This window comes from Ranitomeya variabilis, chromosome 2 (genome assembly GCF_051348905.1).
Source record: "Ranitomeya variabilis isolate aRanVar5 chromosome 2, aRanVar5.hap1, whole genome shotgun sequence".
Classification (NCBI taxonomy): Eukaryota; Metazoa; Chordata; class Amphibia; order Anura; family Dendrobatidae; genus Ranitomeya; species Ranitomeya variabilis.
The window spans coordinates 244,811,183-244,838,262 of NC_135233.1; the positions used below are offsets into that span (position 1 = coordinate 244,811,183).

The 27,080-nt window shown below is 49.7% G+C and overlaps 1 protein-coding gene across 1 annotated transcript; it reads left to right on the forward strand.

Annotated features, from left to right (window-relative positions):
- Positions 1–430: 430 nt before the first annotated feature.
- On the forward strand, positions 431–25,924 carry ZER1 (zyg-11 related cell cycle regulator). The gene is made up of 16 exons (XM_077284369.1): positions 431–621; positions 3,704–3,964; positions 4,415–4,565; positions 11,033–11,472; positions 12,643–12,819; positions 13,154–13,268; positions 13,542–13,688; positions 13,786–13,959; positions 17,072–17,287; positions 17,372–17,413; positions 18,546–18,665; positions 18,741–18,856; positions 18,938–19,126; positions 19,736–19,833; positions 19,930–20,032; positions 22,819–25,924. Exons 2-16 carry the CDS (start codon positions 3,807–3,809, stop codon positions 22,874–22,876), a joined length of 2,304 nt encoding a protein of 767 aa, XP_077140484.1. The 5' UTR covers positions 431–621; positions 3,704–3,806; the 3' UTR covers positions 22,877–25,924.
- The last annotated feature ends 1,156 nt before the right edge of the window (positions 25,925–27,080 follow it).

The window sequence follows — 27,080 nt, forward strand, 5'->3', positions numbered from 1 at the left end:
ACTACAGCTCGTACCGCAAAAAAAACAAGCCCTGATACAATGCTGTCAGCCACAAAGTAGTCACCGCTGTGCTCAGGTGTGTGACCCACAGCACAAGGGTGGAGGCACAGGGGCCCAAGGCGTAAAGGGGCCACTACTACCTCCAAAGCAGGTGGGATTGTGCATTATGAGGAGCTCTTGGGCTGCAAAGGGCCCATATAGTGTTCATGCACCGAGTCCTCCAGTGCTATGGAATCAGCCACATACTGGTGAGCTGAGATAATATTTTGGGGGGCCCCTGACCACCTCTAGGCCCTCGCTGCCCCTCTAACTGTAGATTTTTTTTTCAGGCGGAACTTAAGTGCTTATTTCCAAGTTTCCGGGGGGGAGACTGGACAGGCACAAGCGGTCCGGTTGCTATGGGGGCAAAACGGAAGTGACGTCAGAATTTGTTGACAGCGGAGCCCGAAGGATGCCCTGTGAGCAGGAGGAGGAGGATCGGCTGTGAAGACGGCCCGGAACGGAGCGGGAGGCTCCGGAGCTGAGGATCTCGGAGCCCCGGAGGGTTTACAGCAGGTTCTGTGAGGGATCCGGCCGCGGAGGAGGACAGGACGCGGCGGCACACCGGACTGCTGTTACATGGTGAGGACATGTCCTCCTGTATGATCATCGCCCCCGGGCTGCACCTCTCTGCCTGTGCCTGGAGGATCACAGATGTCACTCCTTCTCCTAGGAAAGCTGGGTGACAACCAATATGGTCTCCTTTAACGGTCCTGCTGAGGTTGTCAGCCAGCTCTCCCAGCCTCCTGAGTGGTAAATCTGCCCCTGCTGTAATATCGTCCATATCTCTACATTAGTGTGTGGGTCTCACATTGAGGAGCCTGGGAAAGCTGGGTGACAACCACTATAGTCAGAATTACCAGTGACGTACAGGTTGTCACCCCCGAGTCCTGTACATTGAATCATCCATGTAGCCTTCACTCTCATATTTCTGTATAAGAAGGTTCATCTGGCATTCAGGAGTCTGGAAAAGCTGGGTGACAACCAATATGGTCCCCATTACCGGTCCTGCTGAGGTTGTCAGCCAGCTCTCCCAGCCTCCTGAGTGGTAAATCGGCCCCTGCTGTAATATCGTCCATATCTCTACATTAGTGTGTGGGTCTCACATTCAGGAGCCTGGGAAAGCTCGGTGACAACCACTATAGTCAGAATTACCGGTGACGTACAGGTTGTCACCCCCGAGTCCTGTACATTGAATCATCCATGTAGCCTTCACTCTCATATTTCTGTATAAGAAGGTTCATCTGGCATTCAGGAGTCTGGAAAAGCTGGGTGACAAGTAATATTATTACAACTAAAGTGCCCACAGAGGTTGTCGGCACCGGTAAATTATTCATGTAGCCTACGCTCTTACAGTACTGTATAAAGGTGAATTTGTCATTATGGAGTCTGGGAAAGCTGGGTGACAACCACCATAGTCAGAATTAGCAGTTATGTAGAGGTTGTCACCCCCTGACACATGTACGGTAAACTATTGATGTGTCCTTCACACTTGTAGTGCTGTATATATTGGTGAATTTGTCATTCAGGAGTCCAGGATAGCTGGGTGACAACCACTATAGTCACAATTACAAGTGCCTTAGAGGTTGTCACCCCATCTCCTGTGCAGTAAATTATTGATGTTGCCTTCACTCTCCTAGTTCTGTATAAAAAGATGCATCTGGCATTCAGTAGTCTGGGAAAGCTGGGTGACAACTAATATGGTTACGATTAGAGCACCCACAGGAAGTTGTCAGCCAGCTTTCCCAACACCTGTATGGTAAATCTGCCTAGATGTGCAGCAATGTAGTCCCTTTACCCCTAGACAAATATTCAAAGGTCTAGGAAAGCTGAGTGACAGCTAATAAAGCAACTATTACCGAGTCTGCAGAGGTTGTCATGAAGATTTCCTAACACCTAAAGGGTTAATTGCCCAAAGGAGCATTGCTCTGAGTAGACAGGTTTTCCATTTAGAAGTCTGGGAAAGCTGAATGACAACCAAAATAGTCAATATGACCAGTGCTGTAGCATTTGTCCCCAGCTTTACCAGACTCCTGACTGGCAAATCTACCTGTATGTGCGTTGATGCATCCTGCACTCTCATAGCACTATATAAATAGGTAAATATGCCATTCCGTAATGTGGGAAAGCTGAGTGACTACCTGTATGTCTATGATTGAAGCTTTCCTGAATGGTAAATGTGCCTGGATGTGAATCGATAAACCTCCCCATCCTCACTGGAAGTAGACGGTCTGGGAAAGCTGAGTGACCACTAATCTGGTAATCCTTACCTGTCCTACAGTGGCTGTCTCTCAGCTCACCGCCATTCATCTTTCCTGGTCTCCTAAATGGTAAATCTGCCTAGATGGATTCTTCCTCCACTCTCATGTCATTGCATAAGTAGACAGCTGTGACATTCAGGAATCTGGGAAAGCTGTGTGACCTCCCATATTGCCATCATTACAGGCACCATAGAGGTTGTATGCAAGAGGTGCATTGATTTTTTTCCTCATTTCCATATCTTGCCATTCAGGATGTTGGAAAAGCTGGGTGCCAACCAATGAATATGACCACAGGTTTTGGAGTGATATGAGGGCGTTAGATGAAGCCTCCTGAGAGCGCGCCTCCCTTTGATGTCCCCTGGATGCCGCTGATAGAGCTCAGCGTTGTGTAGCCTGGGTGCAGACCAGTCCTCCGCTCTGTGGATGTTGTACGTCTTTACTGAGGAATCGCTACTTAAGCAATTCCCTGCCTTTCAGCTCAGTGTCTATATGAAATGTCGCCGCCGTCTCTCAGAATTCCCCGGTTTTATGAGCTGCGTGATTTCCCGCTGTACCTGTGATAACGCGCTGCTGATGGTTTCGCCTTCAGTTTGCAGATGATTTGATCAGCGTCACTGTGCCTGGAGCCTCTATGCTTCACATTAGAGAATTGCAGGACCAACAGCCCCTAGTGGGGTCCAGTATTGGACGAGCGGAGTGCAGGCTGTATCCTGAATGTATTGTTGCAGTACCGAATCTGCGGGAGCCTGAATCTTCCTTGTAGCTGCTCTGTTATTGGACCAAAGACTTGCAGACCCCTTTGATCCTGGGGGGGTCCGGATGCTTTATATTGCGCAGTGCCGTTGCTCTTCATCTACGTGATTGCTCTGCTCTCTCCCCGTCCGGTTGATGGTCCCCCTGTTCACCCGGGGCTGCAGATTGTACATCGGCCAGGGCAGTGGAGTCGGGAGCCAGTGTTACCATGCACCGTGAATGCATTTATGTATCCATCACTGAGCAGCGATCGCGCCGTACTGGTGACACAAGGGAAGTGATGGCGGCCAGCAGCACTCGCTTCCTCATTACCGCCCCTGACTGATTACTGCTTATTATTGTGTCCTGCACCAGCAGAGCTTGCAATCTAACTACAGAGCCCCTGTATTATCTATTTGATTCCCTCCCTCCGGTGATCGTCTTGAATCATAGCACCACCATAGACCGGATCTGTGCACTTGTTCTATCTGCCAGGTAGCAGACCCAGGAAAGGGGCGAGCCGTATTCCCCCATATCTTTTATGAAGGTCGTCTTTTGGATTACCTTTGTCACACTGCCACTAACCCAGAAGGTCTCTTTAGTGCACAAGTGTCTACACCCAGTATACAGCTGGCTGCACACTCCTAACAAGGTTTGCTTTATACCTACAGAGCGGCACCCTGATGTCCCAGAAGAGTTAACCTTGGAGGAGGGCATCATCGTCCTGGTGCCCATTCTGTCCAGCAGGCTTTTCCCTTACATCAGCGCAGCAAGATGGCAACAGACAGTCCAGAATCTCTCATGACCATCTCTACTGACTTCTGCCTCCGAAACTTAAGGGGGACACTCTGCTACCTCTTAGACAACGACATCCTCCGCCTACATCCTGATATCTTCCTGCCCAGCGAGATCTGCGACCGACTAGTCAACGAGTAAGTAATGGAGTGGCCATTGCTGTGCCTATTGAATGTAGGTAGGACTGGCAGCTCTTAAGTTCCGAGATGTCCTTAAAGGGGTTGTCCGGGACTTAATTATTGATGACCTATGCGTAGATTGGGGAGCCAACACCCCAACAATCATCTGTTTGCAGCTCCTGCTGCTGTCGTAAGTGCAGAGCGTATGGAGCCAGAACAGCGCATGTTGTGGCCGTTTTCGGCAAGTGCTACTCTGCTCCCATTGAAGTGAATAGGAGCTGCAGTACCCAAGATCGGCCACTATACAGTGTACAGAGCTGCGTTGTTCTGGTTCTGGCCGGATGTACACAAACAGCAGATTGATGGAACTCTCCGGATAGGTCATTAATATCTCACACCTGGACAGCCCCTTTAAATCTTGGTGTGTGACTTTTCCCATGTATGACCGAGACCTTTCTTTTTTTTCAGATACATCGAGCTGGTGAATGCAGACAGCGGTTTTGAGCCCCACGAGAGTTTCTTTACTCTATTCTCAGAGCCGCAGAGCACGAGACTCACGCGGCTGCACCTAAGGGAGGACATCGTCCAGGATCAAGATCTGGAAGCCATCGCGAAACAAGTGAGCACAGCCGTATCTGTGTCTTTCTCGCGTCTTAGAAATTGGCAGGTGACAAAGGGCGTCCTTATCTCAGGACTATTTGCATTTACTCCATGTCCTTGATTCAGATACAGGAAACCGCTTCCACCGCTCGGAAATGTGATCTGTGAGTGCGCGGATTGGTTTACATTACTCTTGTGAGGGGCATCATTTGATCCGGGGGTAATCTGTGCGCCTGTATTGTGTGACCCGCGTTGGTTTGGCTTGTATGTCTGCATATTAATGCTGTTGTCACTGAGAGCTGTAACTTTAGGTTAGTGAGGTTGCAGGCGATGGTGTTCGGTTTCTGTTCTTACTCGGCCGTTGCCGTATATCGGAGTTAAGGTACCGTCACATTAAGCGACGCTGCAGCGATAACGACAACGATGCCGATCGCTGCAGCGTCGCTGTTTGATCGCTGGAGAGCTGTCACACAGACCGCTCTCCAGCGATCAACGATGCCGAGGTCCCCTGGTAACCAGGGTAAACATCGGGTAACTAAGCGCAGGGCCGCGCTTAGTAACCCGATGTTTACCCTGGTTACCAGCGTAAAATGTAAAAAAAACAAACAGCACATACTTACATTCACGTCCCCCTGCGTCCACTTCCTGACTGACTGAGCGCCGTACAGTGAGAGCAGAGCGGTGACGTCACCGCTGTGCTGCTTTCACTTTCACTTTGCGGCGCTGAGTCAGAGGAGGAAGCAGACTGCAGGGGACGCAATGTGAGTATGTGCTGTTTGTTTTTTTTACATTTTACGCTGGTAACCAGGGTAAACATCGGGTTACTAAGCGCGGCCCCGCGCTTAGTTACCCGATGTTTACCCTGGTTACCAGTGTAAAATATCGCTGGTATCGTTGCATTTGGTGTCAAACACAACGATACACAGCGATCAAACGACCAAATAAAGTTCTGGACTTTATTCAGCGACCAGCGACATCACAGCAGGATCCTGATCGCTGCTGCGTGTCAAACTAAACGATATCGCTAGCGAGGACGCTGCAACGTCACGGATCGCTAGCGATATCGTTATAAAGTCGTTTAGTGTGACGGTACCTTTACTGGGTATTCATGGCTGCTTCCCTGGAGGGGCCACCCCCTATTGTTAGGATCAGTGGGGGGGACAGACTTTACACCTTTTTATTTTTTCTTTGTTGTCTGAGAAAGGCCTAAAGTATTTATCGTAAACATTTTTTTCTCATTTGTAGTTTCTGTACATGCTTACCACACCCTCCAACAGAAGCCAAAAGTTTTTCGTTCTCATTTGTACAATCATTAGATCCAAGGATGGCATCAAACGCCTTTGTTTTGTGTTCTTGGCCTGCAAACCGGGATGTTCTGAGTGTGCTTTGTGCATAGAGATCTCGTACGTGTGCTCTAGCAACCCGGGAGTCGTGAGCGTGCTCTAGCAACCCGGGAGTCGTGAGCGTGCTCTAGCAACCCGGGAGTCGTGAGCGTGCTCTAGCAACCCGGGAGTCGTGAGCGTGCTCTAGCAACCCGGGAGTTGTGAGCATGCTCTACTAACCCGGGAGTCGTGAGCGTGCTCTAGCAACCCGGGAGTCGTGAGCGTGCTCTAGCAACCCGGGAGTCGTAAGCGTGCTCTAGCAACCCGGGAGTCGTGAGCGTGCTCTACCAACCCTGGTGTCGTGAGCGTGCTCTAGCAACCCGGGAGTCGTGAGCGTGCTCTAGCAACCCGGGAGTCGTGAGCGTGCTCTAGCAACCCGGGAGTCGTGAGCGTGCTCTAGCAACCCTGGTGTCGTGAGCGTGCTCTAGCAACCCGGGAGTCGTGAGCGTGCTCTAGCAACCCGGGAGTCGTGAGCGTGCTCTAGCAACCCGGGAGTCGTGAGCGTGCTCTAGCAACCCGGGAGTCGTGAGCGTGCTCTAGCAACCCGGGAGTCGTGAGCGTGCTCTAGCAACCCGGGAGTCGTGAGCATGCTCTAGCAACCCGGGAGTCGTGAGCGTGCTGTGCCAACCCGGGAGTCGTGAGCGTGCTGTGCCAACCCGGGAGTCGTGAGCGTGCTGTGCCAACCCGGGAGTCGTGAGCGTGCTGTGCCAACCCGGGAGTCGTGAGCGTGCTCTAGCAACCCGGGAGTCGTGAGCGTGCTCTAGCAACCCGGGAGTCGTGAGCGTGCTGTGCCAACCCGGGAGTCGTGAGCGTGCTGGGCCAACCCGGGAGTCGTAAGCGTGCTGTGCCAACCCGGGAGTCGTGAGCGTGCTCTAGCAACCCGGGAGTCGTGAGCGTGCTCTAGCAACCCGGGAGTCGTGAGCGTGCTCTAGCAACCTGGGAGTCGTGAGCGTGCTGTGCCAACCCGGGAGTCGTGAGCGTGCTGTGCCAACCCGGGAGTCGTGAGCGTGCTGTGCCAACCCGGGAGTCGTGAGCGTGCTCTAGCAACCCGGGAGTCGTGAGCGTGCTCTAGCAACCCGGGAGTCGTGAGCGTGCTCTAGCAACCCGGGAGTCGTGAGCGTGCTCTAGCAACCCGGGAGTCGTGAGCGTGCTCTAGCAACCCGGGAGTCGTGAGCGTGCTGGGCCAACCCGGGAGTCGTGAGCGTGCTGTGCCAACCCGGGAGTCGTGAGCGTGCTCTAGCAACCCGGGAGTCGTGAGCGTGCTCTAGCAACCCGGGAGTCGTGAGCGTGCTCTAGCAACCTGGGAGTCGTGAGCGTGCTGTGCCAACCCGGGAGTCGTGAGCGTGCTGTGCCAACCCGGGAGTCGTGAGCGTGCTGTGCCAACCCGGGAGTCGTGAGCGTGCTCTAGCAACCCGGGAGTCGTGAGCGTGCTCTAGCAACCCTGGTGTCGTGAGCGTGCTCTAGCAACCCAGGAGTCGTGAGCGTGCTGTGCCAACCCGGGAGTCGTGAGCGTGCTGTGCCAACCCGGGAGTCGTAAGCGTGCTCTAGCAACCCGGGAGTCGTGAGCGTGCTCTAGCAACCCTGGTGTCGTGAGCGTGCTCTAGCAACCCGGGAGTCGTGAGCGTGCTCTAGCAACCCTGGTGTCGTGAGCGTGCTCTAGCAACCCGGGAGTCGTGAGCGTGCTGTGCCAACCCGGGAGTCGTGAGCGTGCTGTGCCAACCCGGGAGTCGTAAGCGTGCTCTAGCAACCCGGGAGTCGTGAGCGTGCTCTAGCAACCCTGGTGTCGTGAGCGTGCTCTAGCAACCCGGGAGTCGTGAGCGTGCTCTAGCAACCCGGGAGTCGTGAGCGTGCTCTAGCAACCCGGGAGTCGTGAGCGTGCTCTAGCAACCCGGGAGTCGTGAGCGTGCTCTAGCAACCCGGGAGTCGTGAGCGTGCTCTAGCAACCCGGGAGTCGTAAGCGTGCTCTAGCAACCCGGGAGTCGTGAGCGTGCTCTACCAACCCTGGTGTCGTGAGCGTGCTCTAGCAACCCGGGAGTCGTGAGCGTGCTCTAGCAACCCGGGAGTCGTGAGCGTGCTCTAGCAACCCGGGAGTCGTGAGCGTGCTCTAGCAACCCTGGTGTCGTGAGCGTGCTCTAGCAACCCGGGAGTCGTGAGCGTGCTCTAGCAACCCGGGAGTCGTGAGCGTGCTCTAGCAACCCGGGAGTCGTGAGCGTGCTCTAGCAACCCGGGAGTCGTGAGCGTGCTCTAGCAACCCGGGAGTCGTGAGCGTGCTCTAGCAACCCGGGAGTCGTGAGCATGCTCTAGCAACCCGGGAGTCGTGAGCGTGCTGTGCCAACCCGGGAGTCGTGAGCGTGCTGTGCCAACCCGGGAGTCGTGAGCGTGCTGTGCCAACCCGGGAGTCGTGAGCGTGCTGTGCCAACCCGGGAGTCGTGAGCGTGCTCTAGCAACCCGGGAGTCGTGAGCGTGCTCTAGCAACCCGGGAGTCGTGAGCGTGCTGTGCCAACCCGGGAGTCGTGAGCGTGCTGGGCCAACCCGGGAGTCGTAAGCGTGCTGTGCCAACCCGGGAGTCGTGAGCGTGCTCTAGCAACCCGGGAGTCGTGAGCGTGCTCTAGCAACCCGGGAGTCGTGAGCGTGCTCTAGCAACCTGGGAGTCGTGAGCGTGCTGTGCCAACCCGGGAGTCGTGAGCGTGCTGTGCCAACCCGGGAGTCGTGAGCGTGCTGTGCCAACCCGGGAGTCGTGAGCGTGCTCTAGCAACCCGGGAGTCGTGAGCGTGCTCTAGCAACCCGGGAGTCGTGAGCGTGCTCTAGCAACCCGGGAGTCGTGAGCGTGCTCTAGCAACCCGGGAGTCGTGAGCGTGCTCTAGCAACCCGGGAGTCGTGAGCGTGCTGGGCCAACCCGGGAGTCGTGAGCGTGCTGTGCCAACCCGGGAGTCGTGAGCGTGCTCTAGCAACCCGGGAGTCGTGAGCGTGCTCTAGCAACCCGGGAGTCGTGAGCGTGCTCTAGCAACCTGGGAGTCGTGAGCGTGCTGTGCCAACCCGGGAGTCGTGAGCGTGCTGTGCCAACCCGGGAGTCGTGAGCGTGCTGTGCCAACCCGGGAGTCGTGAGCGTGCTCTAGCAACCCGGGAGTCGTGAGCGTGCTCTAGCAACCCTGGTGTCGTGAGCGTGCTCTAGCAACCCAGGAGTCGTGAGCGTGCTGTGCCAACCCGGGAGTCGTGAGCGTGCTGTGCCAACCCGGGAGTCGTAAGCGTGCTCTAGCAACCCGGGAGTCGTGAGCGTGCTCTAGCAACCCTGGTGTCGTGAGCGTGCTCTAGCAACCCGGGAGTCGTGAGCGTGCTCTAGCAACCCTGGTGTCGTGAGCGTGCTCTAGCAACCCGGGAGTCGTGAGCGTGCTGTGCCAACCCGGGAGTCGTGAGCGTGCTGTGCCAACCCGGGAGTCGTAAGCGTGCTCTAGCAACCCGGGAGTCGTGAGCGTGCTCTAGCAACCCTGGTGTCGTGAGCGTGCTCTAGCAACCCGGGAGTCGTGAGCGTGCTCTAGCAACCCGGGAGTCGTGAGCGTGCTCTAGCAACCCGGGAGTCGTGAGCGTGCTCTAGCAACCCGGGAGTCGTGAGCGTGCTCTAGCAACCCGGGAGTCGTGAGCGTGCTCTAGCAACCCGGGAGTCGTGAGCGTGCTCTAGCAACCCGGGAGTCGTGAGCGTGCTGTGCCAACCCGGGAGTCGTGAGCGTGCTGTGCCAACCCGGGAGTCGTGAGCGTGCTGTGCCAACCCGGGAGTCGTGAGCGTGCTGTGCCAACCCGGGAGTTGTGAGCATGCTCTAGCAACCCGGGAGTCGTGAGCGTGCTGTGCCAACCCGGGAGTCGTGAGCGTGCTCTAGCAACCCGGGAGTCGTGAGCGTGCTGTGCCAACCCGGGAGTCGTGAGCGTGCTGTGCCAACCCGGGAGTCGTGAGCGTGCTCTAGCAACCCGGGAGTCGTGAGCGTGCTGTGCCAACCCGGGAGTCGTGAGCGTGCTCTAGCAAGCCAGGAGTCGTGAGCGTGCTGTGTCAACCTGGGAGTCGTGAGCGTGCTCTAGCAACCCGGGTGTCCTGAGCGTGCCGTGCCAACCCGGGTGTCGTGAGCGTGCCGTGCCGACTTGGGTGTCGTGAGCGTGCTGTGCCAACCCGGGTGTCGTGAGCATGCTCTTTAATGGGGCAAAAAGTTGATGATTAGTGTTGTTTTTTTTTCCCCTATATTTTTAAAAACTTTTTTCACTTTTTTTCACTTTTTACTGTATTTATTAGTCCACTTAGGGGATCACGACATGAGTGCGCCGATGGGATCGTGGAATGATGTATGCCCCTTTTGGCGCATGTTACATGCTGCTGTTAGAGGTTGACAGCAGCATTTAAAGGGGCTATCCGGGACTTCACATAAAAATGCAACTTAGCTGCCTGTTGTGCACGGCATCATTCTTCCCTGGCACAGAGCGATCAATCACAGACCGCTGCTGGGGGGATTCAGAAGCGTCCGCTGACGTCCCGTCTACCGAGCAGAGGCTTCTTTTCCGGTCCGCTTTGTCAGCGGGGCGGGACTTCCGAGGTCATCCTGATTGACAGCTGGATCCCCACTGCTTAACTGGGGAGTTGGCTGTCAATCAGAATGACCTCGGAAGTCATGCCCCGTCACATCAGCAGAGGGAGCTGAATCCCCAGCAGGAGCGGTCTGTGATGGCTGTGTCTTGGGGAAGAACGGTGCTGTGCACAGCAGCCAGGGAAGTTGCAACTACCTGCCTGTCAGTGTTTAGGTAATTTTTTTTATTTTTGCAAAGTCCCGGATACCCACTTTAACAGGTTAACAGCCACAAGTAGAGCTCCGCTTCACCCACGGCTGTTAGAGGAAGATAATGGCTAATAAAATCTGCCGTCATGTCCAGGGAAAGGTACAGGCTCAGCTTGTGAGCCTACATCAGGTCAGGGAGCCGGCATATGACGGTTCTTCATATGTTGGTAAGGGGGTCTTGTAGGAACAGTCATTTCTGCCAATTCTGTTCATGAATGTTAGGTGGCTGCTGGCTGAATACTCTGCCCTATTAGTTACTTTATTACACTGGTTTTCTTCCATTTCCTCAGGACCTAGTTGAGCTGTATCTTACTAACTGTGAGAGGCTGACGGCCCGGAGTCTACAGACCCTGGTGCATTTCCGGTCCACCCTGGTCTCACTGAGCCTGTTTGGCTGCAGCAGCATCTTCTTTGAGGAGGAACACTTAGGTCCCTACGATGACTCTGACTGTCTGGTGAACCCCAGCCGCCAGATCCTGTCCCGGGACTTCACCTTCCAGGGTTTCCAAAATCTGCGCTTCTTAAACCTTGGCTCCATCACCAAAGGGGTGGATGTGGAGATGATGCTGCGCCCCCTCATGTGCCTGAAAGCTCTAAATCTGTCAGGAATTCAGATGAATGACATCAGCTTTCTGACTCAGTGGAAAAACACGTTGGTGTCTCTAGTCGTGTACAACATGGACCTATCTGATGATCATATCCAAGTCATTGTGCAGCTGCAGAAACTCAGGTAACTTGGAGGTTGGAGCCATCATAGATGAAATGGTCTTATTTCAGAAAGGCTGCACCTTTATATATGGGAAATACATAATTTACAAATAGAGATGGGGAAGCAGTACTATCTGTGCGTACATCATTAACAATTACAGACTGGGAAGCAATACAATCTCTGCCTACATGGTTCACCATCAGAGACAGGGAAGCGGTACTATCTCTGCCTACATTGTTTGCAATTACAGATAGTAAAGCAGTACTGTCTGCTCCTAAATTATTAATAATTAGTGACGGAAGCAGTATTATCTGTGCCTACATTGTTTACAATTAGAGACAGGGAAACGTTACAATCTTTGCTTATATCCTTTTCAATTTGCGACAGAGAAGCAGTACTATCTGTTTCTATATCATTTACATCTAAAGACAGGGAAGCCGTACTATCTGTTCCTGCATGGCTCACACCTAGAAACAGGGAAGTAGTGCAATCTGTGCCTACATGATTTACACCTAGAGACAGGGAAGCAGTGCTATCTGTGCCTACATGGTTTACAATCAGAGACAGGGAAGCGGTAGTATCTCTGCTTACATTGTTTACAATTAGAGATAGTGAAGCAGTACTGTCTGCTCCTAAATGATTTGTAATTAGAGATGGAAGCAGTACTATCTGTGCCAACATTGTTTACAATTCGAGACAGAGAAACAGTACAATCTGTGCTTACATCCTTTTCAATTTGACACAGAGAAGCAGTGCTATCTGTGCCTACATGGTTTACACTTGGAGACTAGGAAGCAGTGCTCTCTGTGCCTACATGGTTTACACTTGGAGACTAGGAAGCAGTGCTCTCTGTGCCTACATGGTTTACACTTGGAGACTAGGAAGCAGTGCTCTCTGTGCCTACATGGTTTACACTTGGAGACTAGGAAGCAGTGCTATCTGTGCCTACATGGTTTACACTTGGAGACTAGGAAGCAGTGCTCTCTGTGCCTACATGGTTTACACTTGGAGACTAGGAAGCAGTGCTCTCTGTGCCTACATCACTTATAGTTAGACAACATGAGCTAGGGCTCTTTTTGTGATTTTTTTTTTTCACCACTGTTCACACACTTGAACATTTTGCCCTTCTTTTGCAGCCATGCTAGTATCTTTTTTCTTGGATATGTGTGCTCATACCTGCCTCTTTTCTAGGCACCTGGATATTTCCCGGGACAGACTTTCCAGTTACTACAAGTTCAAACTTACCCGCAAGGTGCTGAGCTACTTTGTGCGGAGCCTTGAAGACTTGGTCTCTCTGGACATTTCTGGTCATGTGATGCTGGAGAACTGTGCCATGTCCAAGATGGATGATGAGTTGGGTCCTCCCAGGTGAGACAAAAACAGGCCAACTTTCATATCAATCATCAGTCTGTGTTAAAGGGCCTTAAAGGGGTAGACGTCGCTTCCACCTTAGAAGGTAAGAGGTGCTATTAATCTGGTGTCCATTGACCTCTTGCCACTTCTCGCGCATTAGGCAGCAATTATGCAACTGTCCTTTAGGTTAAAATATGGCACTTTCTTGATACCTGCATATGCCTGGCACGCAACTGATTAGACGCTACATCAGCATCACAGTAGTGATAGAAGCTGGATAATCCCTTTAAATGTATATCTTCACATCTCCTTGTTTAGATGGTTATCAGTTTGTCTTGTCTCCCTGCAGCACTGACCCCAGTAAGAGCAGTATCATCCCATTCCGATCTCTGAAGAGGCCGTTACAGTTCCTGGGTCTCTTTGAAACCTCTCTCTGCCGCCTAACACACATCCCAGCCTACAAAGTAAGGTCTACATCACAAAGAATCTTTTCAGCTATAAGCATCACCGGTGATCAGATGATCTTATTGATGGGGAAGTTACTGTCAGCCATGCATTTCTCTTGCAGTGGCCTCTGCAGGACAAATGGGGTATTACATGGTACCTATTAGTGGCTCTCTGCTGAGGGTAATACAGGGGGAGGGGTTCTGAGCTGTAGAGCATATTCACACCCCCTTATCAACCATATTGTCCTCATGAAGCAACCCCTTTAATGCCTTTAATTGTGTTTCTTACAGGTGAGTGGAGACAAGAATGAGGAGCAAGTGCTGAATGCCATTGAAGCGTACACAGAGCAACGTCCTGAGATAACCTCCCGTGCCATCAACCTTCTGTTTGACATTGCCCGTATAGAGAGATGCAACCAGCACTTGCGAGCCCTCCAGGTACCCGCTCCACAGCATGCCATGCCCTCATCAATATGGTCTCCCCGTATGTAGTATGGGCTGACATGCTGAAGCCATTGTCCTCCTCCTTCTGTAGTTGGTGATTGCAGCTCTGAAGTGTCACAAGTACGATAAAACTATTCAGGTGACCGGGAGTGCAGCCCTCTTTTACTTGACTAACGCGGACTACCGCAGTGAGCAGAGTGTCCGGCTCCGGAGGCAGGTTATCCAGGTGGTGCTGAACGGCATGGAGTCATACCAAGAAGTCACAGTAAGTCGTTTCCGTTATTACAAAGCTTTTTACTTTCTCATTTTACACAAATTAAAACAAAACTACACCATCAGACTACACACAGGTTTTGTCTGTAGTCTGTTACCATGGAAACACATAATTTCTCTTTTTACCACCTTGATTTGCAGTAATAATATCTGGCAGTGCTACAAGATGAACGCACAAAGCGATGGATGTGAAAGAGGATTTGCCACTTGCTCAAAAAATTAGAGTTACATACTTTGTAAAAAATCCCTGAGCCCCCCTGATTCTGCCTCTTTTTCTGTGTTTCGCCGTGTCACTCCATTGTATAGACAATCACTTTTGTTTCTTCTGGAGAGCAGTATGTGAAATCTGTTTTGCAGTCCAACTGGGCGTTTGTTCAGAGTCTTCCCTGGGGGCGTGCATGGTCCAAAATTCTGCTAATCACAGCACAGCTGCGTGTGAGACTGATACATCAGCTGCTGAGCTGTGATTGGCAGCGTCTGTGAGGAACGTGCACGCCCCCCAGAGAGGACTCCGATGACACGCCCAGTTGGACTGGGAAGCAGAGATTTCACATACTAAGCTCCAGAAGAAACAAGTGTGAATAGCTCTGTGATGCATTGACGAAAAGCAAAACAACAGAATCAGGGGAGTGCAGGGATTTTATTTTTTTAAGGAAGTCACAGGTCTTCTTTACACATTTTGTCTACTTTTGAGGGCATGTACATAATAGATCATATTATTTTTTGGATGTTTAGTTAAAAATGTTGCATCGTTTCACGTTCACACGTTCAGTATTTGGTCAGTATTGTACATCAGTATTTGTAGCCAAAACCAGGAGTGGAGCAATCAGAGGAAAAGTATAATAGAGACACGTCACCACTTCTGCATTTATCACCCACTCCTGGTTTTGGCTACAAATACTGATGTAAATTACTGAACGTGTGACAATGGCCATAGCCTCAGTACTGTGCTTTTGGCTGCAGAATGAGTTAACAGAGAATTCATCATTGAGCTCACACCCTTACAGGAGAGTATCTCATTGTTTTCTGTCTTTTTCTGAGCTCCTCTCAGTTGATTTATAACCACATCACAGTTGAGATGACGTCCCATGTATTATTCATCATTCATGTGACCGCTGCAGCCAATTACCGTTCTCAGCCATCTTGTGCCGAACATGCAAGTGATTGATGGATTAGGTGTCGTCACTGCCATAGCTGCAGGGGGGGGGGATTCATCACATATACAGGGGTTGGACCAAATAATGGAAACACTTGAAAACATCAGCAAAAGTTAGTTTAATATGGTGTAGGTCCACCTTTTGCGGCGATTACAGCCTCAATTCTCCGAGGTATGGATTCATACAAGGTTTGAATTGTTTCCAAAGGAATTTTAGCCTATTCTGCAGTTAAAACACCCTCCAGTTCTTTGAGCGACGATGGCAGCAGAAATCGACGTCTAACTTGAATCTCTAAAATCGACCATAAATGCTCAATAATGTTGAGGTTTGGGGATTGTGGGGGCCAGATGAGATGCTCAACTTCATTAGAATGTTCCTCGTGCCATGCTTTAACGATTCTAGCTGTATGAATTGGTGCATCATCATCCTGAAAGATGGCGTTCCCCTCCGGGAACAGTGCTTGAACCATTGGATGCACTTGGTTGCCCAAAATGCCTAAATAATCTCGGCTGTTAATTCTTCCATGAAGGGATATCATTGGCCCGGCGGATCTCCATGACATAGCACCCCAGATCATCACAGAACCTCCACCATGTTTTACGGTTGGGAGAAGGCAGTCTGGATGGAATGCTTCTTTCGGCTGTCTCCAAACGTACACTAGACCGGAGGTCGGAAATAGGGTAAACGATGATTCGTCTCAGAATATCACATGTTTCCACTGCTCGAGGGACCAATTCTGGAGGATTCTACACCACTCTAAACACTTGGAAACATTTGCCATTGAGAGCAGTGGTTTTCTTATTGCAGCTCTTCCGTGGAATCCAGATTTGTTTTAAATTCGTTTATTAACCATAAAATAAAGTGATACAATATACACATTTGTATTTGTTATTGTGCACATAATACAGCGCATACGTTGAGGAATCCAGATTTGTGCAGCTCCCGACAAACAGTTTTCGTGGAAACTGGGTTCTGTAGGTGTTCATTGAGCTTAGCAGTGATTTGCGGAGCCGTGGTCTTGCGATCCTCTCTCACAATTCGCTTTAGAGTCCGACGATCTCTCTCAGTCAACTTTGACTTTCGGCCGGACCTGTGCTTTGCTGCATACATTTTTCCTTCTCTTTCAAACGCAGTCACTACTTTGGAGACAGTACCTCTTGACACGCCAAGCATTCGGGCACTTTCTGTTACACTAGTGCCTGCCATACGAGCACCAACAATTTGGCCTCTTTGAAAATCCGAGAGGTCTGCCATTGGTATCAGGTTCTCATCAATGTTCTTACAATTATGCAAAACAAACAGTTAATTTACATACACATATCACATAACACAAATAATCAACTTCAAAACATTACCATATGTCACGGTTTGCATGTATATAACATGTTCGAAGATTATGATGCCTAAACGTTAGGTAATTCTATTATTTTGTCCAACCCCTGTATAATAGGTTCAGTGCATATGTGATGGCTCTTTCTCTATTTTATATAGCTTTCCCTGTTCTATCGCAACTTTTATAAAAACCCTGAAAACTCCTTTCTAAAGAAAAATTATTCATGGCAGGTGTTGCGTATGGGGGAAATTTACATCAGAAAATATTCCAGAAAAATTCTGCTCGACTTGTCTTTCTTGTTCTTGACCTTCACTTTAACTACATATATTAATAATATGAGTTACAGGACGGTGATCAAATCTAAAAGTGACAGACTGCTATCCTGGGTTAAAACGGTATCTGTGACCAGGTTCTCTTCCATGATGGGAGTGGGTTCCCAACATTCCGAAATAAAAAATAATCGTTGTTTTGGCCTCCTATGTCTTTTTTTTTGCATTGTGTGAACACAGCCTACACTGCAGCTTATTTTCCTCAACTGTGTAGGTACAGGCTGTGTTCACATCTTGCCCTCGTATTACTTTATTTCCTGCTACTGAATTGAAAACTTGCTTCAGGTGCAGAGGAACTGCTGCCTGACGCTGTGTAACTTCGGCATCCCCGAGGAGCTCGAGTTCCAGTACCAGAGGGTTAATGAGCTGCTGCTGAACATCCTCATCCCGACCCGGCAAGATGAGTCTATCCAGAGGATTGCAGTTCACCTCTGCAATGCGCTCGTCTGCCAGGTGGACAATGACCACAAGGAGGCGGTAGGGAAGATGGGCTTTGTCATGGTGAGTGAGGAACATTGAAAACGGATTTCCTCCGGTAAATTTCCTTTTGGTCTCTACATTAAACGCTTTCCTTTATTTTTATAGACTATGTTGAAACTGATTCAGAAGAAGCTGCAGGACAGGACAGTAAGTAGCATGGATTCTGTTGTCCTCTGGTTAATTATAAAGCACCTCCAGCCCCCCAAAACAAAGTGCACCTCTCTTTCCATAGACTCGGTCTAGCACAGCGGCTCACTTCCATTCCTGAGCTGCACTACTGAACCCAGCCCATGGGCAAAAGTGGATCTGCATTTCAGTGTTTATACCACCCGCTGTGTAGGGAATTGTAGCCCTTTAACCCCTTCTCGCTCAGTGACTTACTATTACATCACGAGGAGGGTGCGGGTGTATCGGCTTGGTTCGGGAGCCGTGTTATACAGCCAACACCTGCTTCTAAAATCAGCGCTCGGCGCTTGCAAGGATTCCTGCTGTTTAATCAAATAAAATCGTAACGCCAGACTTTCTGTTCTCCACACTGCTTCTTAAAAATGTAATAAAAAGCAATGAAAAAATGTCACACAACCCAAATTATACCAATAAATTCTACACAAAAAAGCTAGCCCTCATACAGCTCCGTGGGCTGAAAAATTTTAAAACTGTGGCTTGTGGAAAATGACAACACAAACCAAAGGTTTATTTTATCTTTATTTTCTTGATCAAAGTTCAAATTTACTAATATAGTTTAAAAAAACCCAAAAAACTAAGCAGGTTTTGGTATCGCCGTAATCGCACAGAGCGGGGAATCATGTTCACATGTTATTTTTTTACCATACAAAGGATGCTATAAGAAAAACCCCATCCCCCCCCCCAAAATAAAATTGGGATTGCTATTTCTTTCACCATTTCAACAGGTTGACTTTAGTTTCTTGATTTCAAAACCCATTATTTGTCAAAATAAATAGTGTCATACGAAACTACAACTTGTCCCGCAAAACACGAACCCCCAATAAGTCCCGGAAAAATACAAAAAGTTAAACCCTTAACGAGCCACCCAAACCTGTGCCTCGTTAAGGGTTTAATGGGGCCGGCTGCAGCCCCCCACACGGCAGCGAAAGCTGAGAAGTGAACGCTGTCTCGGGTCCCAGACTACGGACCCCCTCCATGATAATAAAGTGATGGCATGTCCTGGGGATAGATCATCACTTCACATCCCTTTAATAAAGGGTGAGGCCGGTGCTAGTATGTAAGAACGGCTTGATTCCCTGGTCTTCTTTCTCAGTGTGACCAGGTGATGGAGTTCTCCTGGAGTGCCCTCTGGAACATCACAGACGAGACTCCTGATAACTGCGAGATGTTCCTGAATTACGGTGGCATGAAGCTCTTTCTTGACTGTCTACGAGTAAGCGTTCCCCCTCCTCCATTGCGGCCATTATTGGGCCTCAGCCTTTACCACGCGTTTCTTTGCCGCCCACAGGAATTCCCGGAGAAGCAGGAACTGCATCGTAACATGCTGGGACTTCTGGGGAACGTGGCGGAGGTGCGGGAGCTCCGTCCACAGCTGATGACGCCACAGTTCATCACGGTTTTCAGGTATGGGCCTTTGCCTTGGTCGTATGGGCCTGTGATACTGGTTGTGTCCCGCATTACCTTGTGCTTTTCTCCTGCCATCAGCAATCTCCTGGAAAGCAAAGCTGATGGGATTGAAGTCTCCTACAATGCCTGCGGGGTGCTGTCACACATCATGTTTGATGGTCCTGAGGCTTGGTTCATTTCCGAACCCACGCGCCAGGAGGTGGAGGAACGCATGTGGAGAGCCATTCAGAGCTGGGACATAAGCTCCCGAAGAAACATTAACTACCGGTCAGAGTCACCATTAATATGTCTTGTACTACAATCCCCCTCTTCTATATAGCACTATTCTCTACCTTACTGTCTTCATTTAGAGCCACTTAAAAAGTCAATAAATTGGTCCCTTTATTACTTTACATAGCATGTATACATAGCAGAAAATTCCCATAGATATAGTGTTCAAATTCTGGTTACCTTCAGCCACCACTAGGGGGAGCTTACTGCATACCCTTACATACTAAGCAGTGTACAGCAAGCTCCCCCTAGTGGTGGCTGCAGGTAACCAGAATTTCATCATTTAATCCCTTCCTAACTTCTGCCATTGTACAGCACATGTCGGGTATAGAGCCGGCACAGGAGCTTAGAGCATATGGATAGGGATTGTCTTCATAGGTCCTTTCACTGACACACAGCAGGGAGCGACTCCCATAATAACATTATATTAGGCAGAATCGCATTTCCTTATATAATAGATGTTTACTTGGTGCTGATTGATGCAGCGAGGCGCGGCACATTGGCTCTCCGTTTCCGTATGATGGATTGTTGCCCACTTATAATACCCCCAGAATTCACCTGAATTATGTGTAATGATTTGTGTCGTCCTTGTGTCTATTTTTCAAGGTCGTTTGAGCCAATTCTCCGTCTTTTGCCGCAGCGCGTGTCTCCTGTAAGCCAGCACTGGGCGACGTGGGCCCTGTACAATCTGGTGTCGGTGTATTGTAAGTAGCCCATCCTCTTACATTGGGGTCAGTACAATGTCTGGTATCATACAGTCATGTTTGGAATACATTTGTCCTATTTCCCTCCCCCATTAGCGGACAAGTACTGCCCCCTATTGATCAAGGAAGGAGGACTTCCTCTGCTATTAGATGTGCTCAAGATGACCACTACGCGACAAGAAACCAAGGATATGGCGAGGTATTCACACCACAGCCTCAGTATCCTGCCACAGTGGGCTCAGGTGTCAGAACGGAGCTAAAGGGCTTGTCCAGAATTAGGAAAATATGGCTACTTTTTTTTTAGAAATGGTGCCATTGTGTTGAGCATGGCAACTTTAGCACCATTGAATGGAATGAAGCTGTGCTGCAGCTCCAGACTCAACCCGTGGTTAGGGGTGGTGCTGTTTCTGAAAGTAAGCAGGCATGTTGTTGTGGTCATGGACAACCCCTTTAAATGGGTGTTCTAGGGGATTTTTCAGTGTTTTGTAAAAATTTAGACGAGAGTAAGCTGTTCAATCCCCGTTGCTCCAGTAGTCCCCACCAGTCTCTGCTTGCGTCCTACAGTATTCACGTGCCCTGCATAATTCGCGTCTCCTTTGCATCCAGTCATAGGACTCGACAGTTACATGACATACATGCTGGCATCACTGCCAAGACCAGTGATTGGCTGAGGTGAGGCGCAGTGGTGATGTGAACGGTGTACGGCACATGATTACCGCAGAAAGTGACCCAGGAATGACAAATTTGCTTGATTACTTTCTGCTATTTGTAATAAACCAATTAAACCAGAACAATGTACATTCACCGTAGGTATCACTGAGCCACCACCCTGCTTCACTGTAGGTATCACTGAGCCACCACCATGCTTCATTGTAGGTATCACTGAGCCACTGCACTGTTTCACTGTAGGTATCACTGAGCCACCACCATGTTTCACTGTAGATATCACTGAGCCACTGCACTGCTTCACTGCAGGTATCACTGAGCCACCACCATGTTTCACTGTAGATATCACTGAGCCACTGCACTGCTTCACTGCAGGTATCACTGAGCCACCACCATGCTTCTTTGTAGCTATCACTGAGCCACCGCACTGCTTCATTGTAGATATCACTGAGCCACCATCATTCTCCACTGTAGGCATAACTAGGCATCCAAACTACTTCACTAAAGGTATCACAGAGCCATCACACTGCTTCAGTATAGAAATCACCAAGCCATCCCACTACTTCATTGTTCGTATCACTGAGCCACCACCATACATCACTGTAGGCATCACTGAGCCACTGCTGTTTCACTGTTGGCATCACTAAGCCAATGCTCTAATTCACTGTAGGTATCATCGAGCCCCCCAAAATGCTTCACTGTAGCCTTTACTGAGCCCCTGCTATGCTCCACTGTAGCCATTACCGAGCCCCCCGCTATGATTCACTATAGCCATTACCAAGCCCCCGCTATGCTTCACTGTAGCCATTACCGAGCCCCCGCTATGCTTCACTGTAGCCATTACCGAGCCCCCCGCTATGCTTCACTGTAGCCATTACCGAGCCCCCGCTATGCTTCACTGTAGCCATTACCAAGCCCCTGCCATGCTTCACTGTAGCTATTACCGAGCCCCCGCTATGCTTCACTATAGACATCATAGAGCCCCTGTCATGCTTTACTGTAGACATCATCAAGCCCCCATCATGCTTCAGTGTAGACATCACTGAGCCCCCGTCATACTTCACTGTAGACATTACCGAGCCCCCGTCATTCTTCACTGTAGACATCACCGAGCCCCCACCATTCTTCACAGTAGACATCACCGACCCCCATCATTCTCCACTGTAGACATCAGCGAGCCCTCGTCACGCTTCACTATAGACATCATAGAGCCCCCGTCATTCTTCACTGTAGACATCATCAAGCCCCCCGTCATGCTTCAGTGTAGACATCACTGAGCCCCCGTCATGCTTCACTGTGGACATCATCAAGCCCCCGTCATGCTTCACTGAAGACCTCATCAAGCCCCCCCCCCCCCCCGTCATGCTTCACTGTAGACATCAGCAAGCCCCCGTCATACTTCACTGTAGACATAACCGAGCCCTCGTCATGCTTCACTGTAGACATCACCGAGGCCCCGTCATTCTTCACTGTAGATATCACTGAGCCCTCGTCACTCTTCAATGTAGACATCACCGAGCCCCCGTCATGCTTTACTGTAGACATCTCCCAGCCACCGCACTGCTTCACTGTAGATATCACTGAGCCACCAAACTTCTTCACTGTAGGCATCTGTGAGCCACCGCACTGCTCCATTGTAGGCATCTGTGAGCTATCGCACTACTTCACTGTAGGCATCACTGATCCCCCCGCCATGCTTAAAAGTAGACCTCACCGAGCCCCCTCCCATGCCTCACTGTAGGCATCATTAAGCCAACGAGCTAGGTCACTCTAGGCATCACCGAGCCCCTACCCTGCTTCAGGGTAGACATCACTGAGCCCCCGTCATGCTTCACTGTAGGTGCCACCATACCTGCTGACCCCATATCTTGCTGCAGGTCTTTTAGAGCAATTTGAGGCTTTTTGACCACCGGCATCCTCAGGATTTTGGTGGCAGCCGGTGACCGCTTCCTTTTTTTTCCACGTCCAGGCCGTGTAGCCAGTGTTAATATGTGAACTCTGCTTCCTCTAGAAACTCACTGCCTTCCTATCTTTTGTATAGTCTTCCTTGTTTATGCGTGGCAATCGGCTCTTCTCTTAACATTTTGAACAATCCAATGATCTTAGTGTCCCAGAGGCCAATGGCCATGAGCTATACCCTAAGACTCCTCAGGAACGCTGCAGTATCTGGTTATGGATCACATTCACAGCAGGTCACAACAGCCAGAAGGGCTGTACCAAGTATTATAGACGCTCGTCATGAAGGGGTAAATGAGTCTGATGCTGCAGTATCCGTACTCTCATGTCCATCTCATATCTTATCTTTTTGGATTTTTCCAGGAAAGTGATTGAACATTGTAGTAGTTATAATGAAGAGAGCATGGACACATTACTATAAAGAAGCTGACGGCAGCCACAAGTATCCGTCTGTGCCCGTCTCCACAGGGAGCACTTGTATCCACCCATATCACAGGGGGAGCCACGTGTGCCCCCAATACCGCTTGGCACCAGAGAGAACTTACTTTGCACAAAAAACTATTGTTATTGGTGTTTTATATGTATCTTTTTGGTGTGTGGCGAAAGCTATGGCGGCCACCAGGTAAGACTGCTCCCACAAGTGACCCAACCTCTGGGCAGGAGAAGTGGGCAAACCATAAAGCCACCAAGAAGATGGGCGGCTCACACCAGCTACACTCCATGATACTAGATGATAGATTGACGTGCCCTTTGTACTTCCCGTTGTGGCCATGGGCAGAGTTCACCAACCTAAAGCATGGCAAGTGTAACGCCCAACTGTGTGACCACATCCCGGTACTGAGAGTGTAGGTAGAACAACCGCTCACATGACGGGGCCCGATGGGCTTGTAATCGGTTGTCCTCCTGAAAACTCTCCGTGGCGCCACCTATTGGTGACATCTCAAGAAGAGTCAATTTCTTCCGAGAGCCAAATACGTAAAGTGTTTTGTGGCAAGAAAAACCTCACTTCCAAGCGGGTGGCACATGACGAAAGCGCCAAGGAAATCGCCAGGTCCGAACGCTATATGAGAAGCCTGAAGAGAACATCACAGAGCCGAAATTGTACACGGCCACTGCCAATGATTCCTCCGCACGGGCACCACATGCCGTTCTCACCCCGGCCCGAGCCAAATCGTATAATTACCACTGACTGTAACCTGTTCTGTCTTTTTTGTTGGTATTTTCAGTAATCACGACATTACCATGTAGCCACGTCATAATCATGTGATAGTACGGATGTTTTCCGTGATCTTCGTAGTAGACCTGTATGGCGTAGAGCCTATAGGGGAAGAAAACAGCTGAGCCCAGTCCTATATAGGAAACGGGCGCAAAAGTAACGGCTGCTTATCCTTAAAGGAATTGTCCAGGATGGGAAACGGTGCCACTCCTTCCCGTAGGCTGTGTGCGGTATATGGAGCTGAGCTGTATTGCCCTTGGATAAGAGTGGCACCTTTGTTTTTCAGAACGTTGAACACTCCCTTTAAAGCCTGACCCCACCTCAAAACCGATAGTGTCCAAATGTGGTTCATGGAGGTATCCCCTCTGCCCGCACAACATGGGCTCAATCACTTTTTGTGTTTTATTTTGCTTGCGTCCTGGGCATCTGTCCATGACATACACCCTCAATCTATAGCCGTGGTATACGTCGCCCGTAGAAATGTATACCCTGTGTACGACTCTGGTGTTCTGGAAATAAACATTTCTTTCCTATACAGGGTGGTCCATCAGTGTGTGATCTGACCCCCACAATCAGCAGTAAGGCTACGTTAATATTTGCGTTGTTGGACGTTGCGTCGGTGACGCAACGCTCAACGCATGCAAAACGCATTGTTTTGTGACGCATGCGTCCATTTTTGGCATGTTTTTTGGCGCAAAAAAACTGCATCATGCAGCGTCCTCTGCGCCCTGACGCTTGCGCCAAAAATGACGCATGCGTCACAAAACGCAAGACAACGCATGTCCATGCGCCCCCATGTTAAATATAGGGGCGCATGACGCATGCGTCGCCGAACCTGCGCCCGACGCAACGCAAATGTGAACGTAGCCTAAGAGGGCACCGTGCTTGTTTGAGCCCCTTTACAGCGGTCCATCTGTACGTACATTTGGTACCGCAGCTCAGCCCCATCATCTGCAGGTAGTTACATGTACGCCACTATCCCCCCATTATGTCGATTTGGTGGTGTCCTAGGGCTCGGAGTCAGTGCCTTCATACACATTAGGGAATAGTCAACTGAGCTGGCCCGATGCGGGAGCGGAGGACAATCTGATGTGTATATGGGCGGCCCGACTCTCCTCCGGAGAAAAGAAGGATCAGGCAGGTTGAATTTTGCTATCCAATCCTTCTTTTCTCAGCTGGGATAAGCAGCCACCGCCATGTTTTTCCATTTGCCTTTCCCTGTTGTAAACTTCTGTACACTCGGCCAAACCGAGCGTGCATGTGTATGGGGTAGGGGGTGATGAGTCGGATAGTATTGCTCATAAAACCCTACAAATCTGCAGAGTAAAGAAAATCAATGACCACAGTGTTGCCGCAGGGTTCTGCTTTAAGATATCCTTGCAGACCGCTTCCTGGCTGTAAAACCTAGGTAGTCATTCATTAATTTTTTTTAAAGCTAGAGCAATAATGAATCAAGGTTTCATCACCTAAATAACCTAATTGTTAGCATCCATCTGCTGTGGTCGTGAAGCGCACCATACCTCTATATGCACATTATCGGAGCGGGTCTAGTGTTCAGCTGTCCAAGGAGCCACCGGTGAGCAACAGCATTAAGAGGGTTATACGGTATAAAAAAATAGCCTGATCCTCCCGAGAAACAGCGCCACATCAGTCCGTAGGCAGTGTGTGGTATTACAGCATTCAAGGTAATGGGTCAGATCCTCGATACCAGGAATGGCCGATAGGAAAAAATGGCTCTATAATGGTATGGCAGCTTTTTGAGGGTCTTCTCAAGTGTTCCTTAGAGAGTCTGAATCAGGGACTTGTGGAAAATGCTCACCGTTGTATGATGCCTGGGGTAGAGGGGCTGAGCGGGACCACCCCTGCTGTTTTTGTATGACTGATTCCTTTTGGACTTTTTAGCCATAGGTATCGGGGTGCTTATTTCTGGCGATCATCCTGCAGGCGTCCTGCACACCTATACACCCACCGCAATGAAGTTTGGGAATCACTCCGCCATACCGATTTATATTAATAAAGCTGAGTGGTGTGCCAGGCTCTCCTCCTCATCCTCCCATTCTTCCGCCTCCTCCGCACATTTTGTGGTGGTAATTTATATAGGTGTTGGACCTGGATTACGTCCTGTTACGTCCTGCAGGGGGCACTGTGAACCATTGGGGGCAGTACGGCCCGATGTAAGTTAGTTGGTGCCCCATGTTTTGTAAAAGCCTCAACTGATGACCTGAATTAATAAAAGTCCCATGTGAAAAGGAACGGTCCATGTGTGGTGTATTTGTGACCTCTGCTCCAATCAGCCGGGGCTCTGCTGACCCCGTTCCTGAGATTATTAGGTGTCCCTTATCCAAAAAAACAGGTGATAACTTTAGATCCTTGGAAAACCCCTTTTAACCTCTTTTGGCTATGGCCAATTTTCATTTTTGCAATTTCAATTTTCAACTTTTTGTTACTTTTTGACGGCTTCTTTTTTTGCCGTACGAGTCTTAGTTTTGAATGACATTGTTCATTTTACCATATAATGTACTGAAAAAAATACAAATGATGTGAAATGGTGAAAAATCCCACCATTGTATTTTTGGGTTTAATTTTTACTGTGTTCATTGGTAAAAATGACTCTCCAGGTTCAGCAACCCCAAAAAAACAAACTAATTTTGAGGTTTCAATAATTGTTTGTGCAATATTATTTATTTATTTATATAGCACCATTAATTCTATGGTGCTGTACATTGGCAAACATGTTTATATTTTCATAGATCAGACTTTTTTTTGCAGATGTGACGATAACAAATATGTTTATTGGCTTAATTGTTTTTTTATTTTTGTATAGAGGAAAGGTGTGTGGGGGGTATTTCCAAATGTACTTTTTTAAGCTTTTAATATTCTTAAAAACTTAATGACATTTTAATTTTTCTTAGACTCCCCCCTCACAATATGGTTACAGACTTCTCCCTACACTCCCCACCTTTCTCACAGAATACTCTTCTAGGTTCCGACCTTTCTCACAAACTGCGCTCTACCTCTGATTGCTCCTCATGGTTCTCCATTCTTTCACAGTCTACTCCCTATGGTCCCCAGTTCTCCCATTGACTGTTCCCCGTGGTCCCCACTTCTCTTACAAACTGCCCCCCATGGTCCCTACTACTCTCTGAGACTGCTCCCCATGGTCTCCACTCCTCTGAGACTGCTCCCCATGGTCTCCACTCCTCTCTGAGACTGCTCCCCATGGTCTCCACTCCTCTCTGAGACTGCTCCCCATGGTCTCCACTCCTCTCTGAGACTGCTCCCCATGGTCTCCACTCCTCTCTGAGACTGCTCCCCATGGTCTCCACTCCTCTCTGAGACTGCTCCCCATGGTCTCCACTCCTCTCTGAGACTGCTCCCCATGGTCTCCACTCCTCTCAGAGACTGCTCC

What these genes read in the sequence shown, in the direction of transcription:
- ZER1 (XM_077284369.1), top strand. Translation starts at nt 3,807, where the DNA reads ATGGCAACAGACAGTCCAGAATCTCTCATGACCATCTCTACTGACTTC. An exon ending in GGAAGATGGGCTTTGTCATG is followed by an intron (nt 17,288 to 17,371) that starts GTGAGTGAGGAA and finishes TTATTTTTATAG; the next exon opens with ACTATGTTGAAACTGATTCA. An exon ending in AGAAGCTGCAGGACAGGACA is followed by an intron (nt 17,414 to 18,545) that starts GTAAGTAGCATG and finishes CTTCTTTCTCAG; the next exon opens with TGTGACCAGGTGATGGAGTT.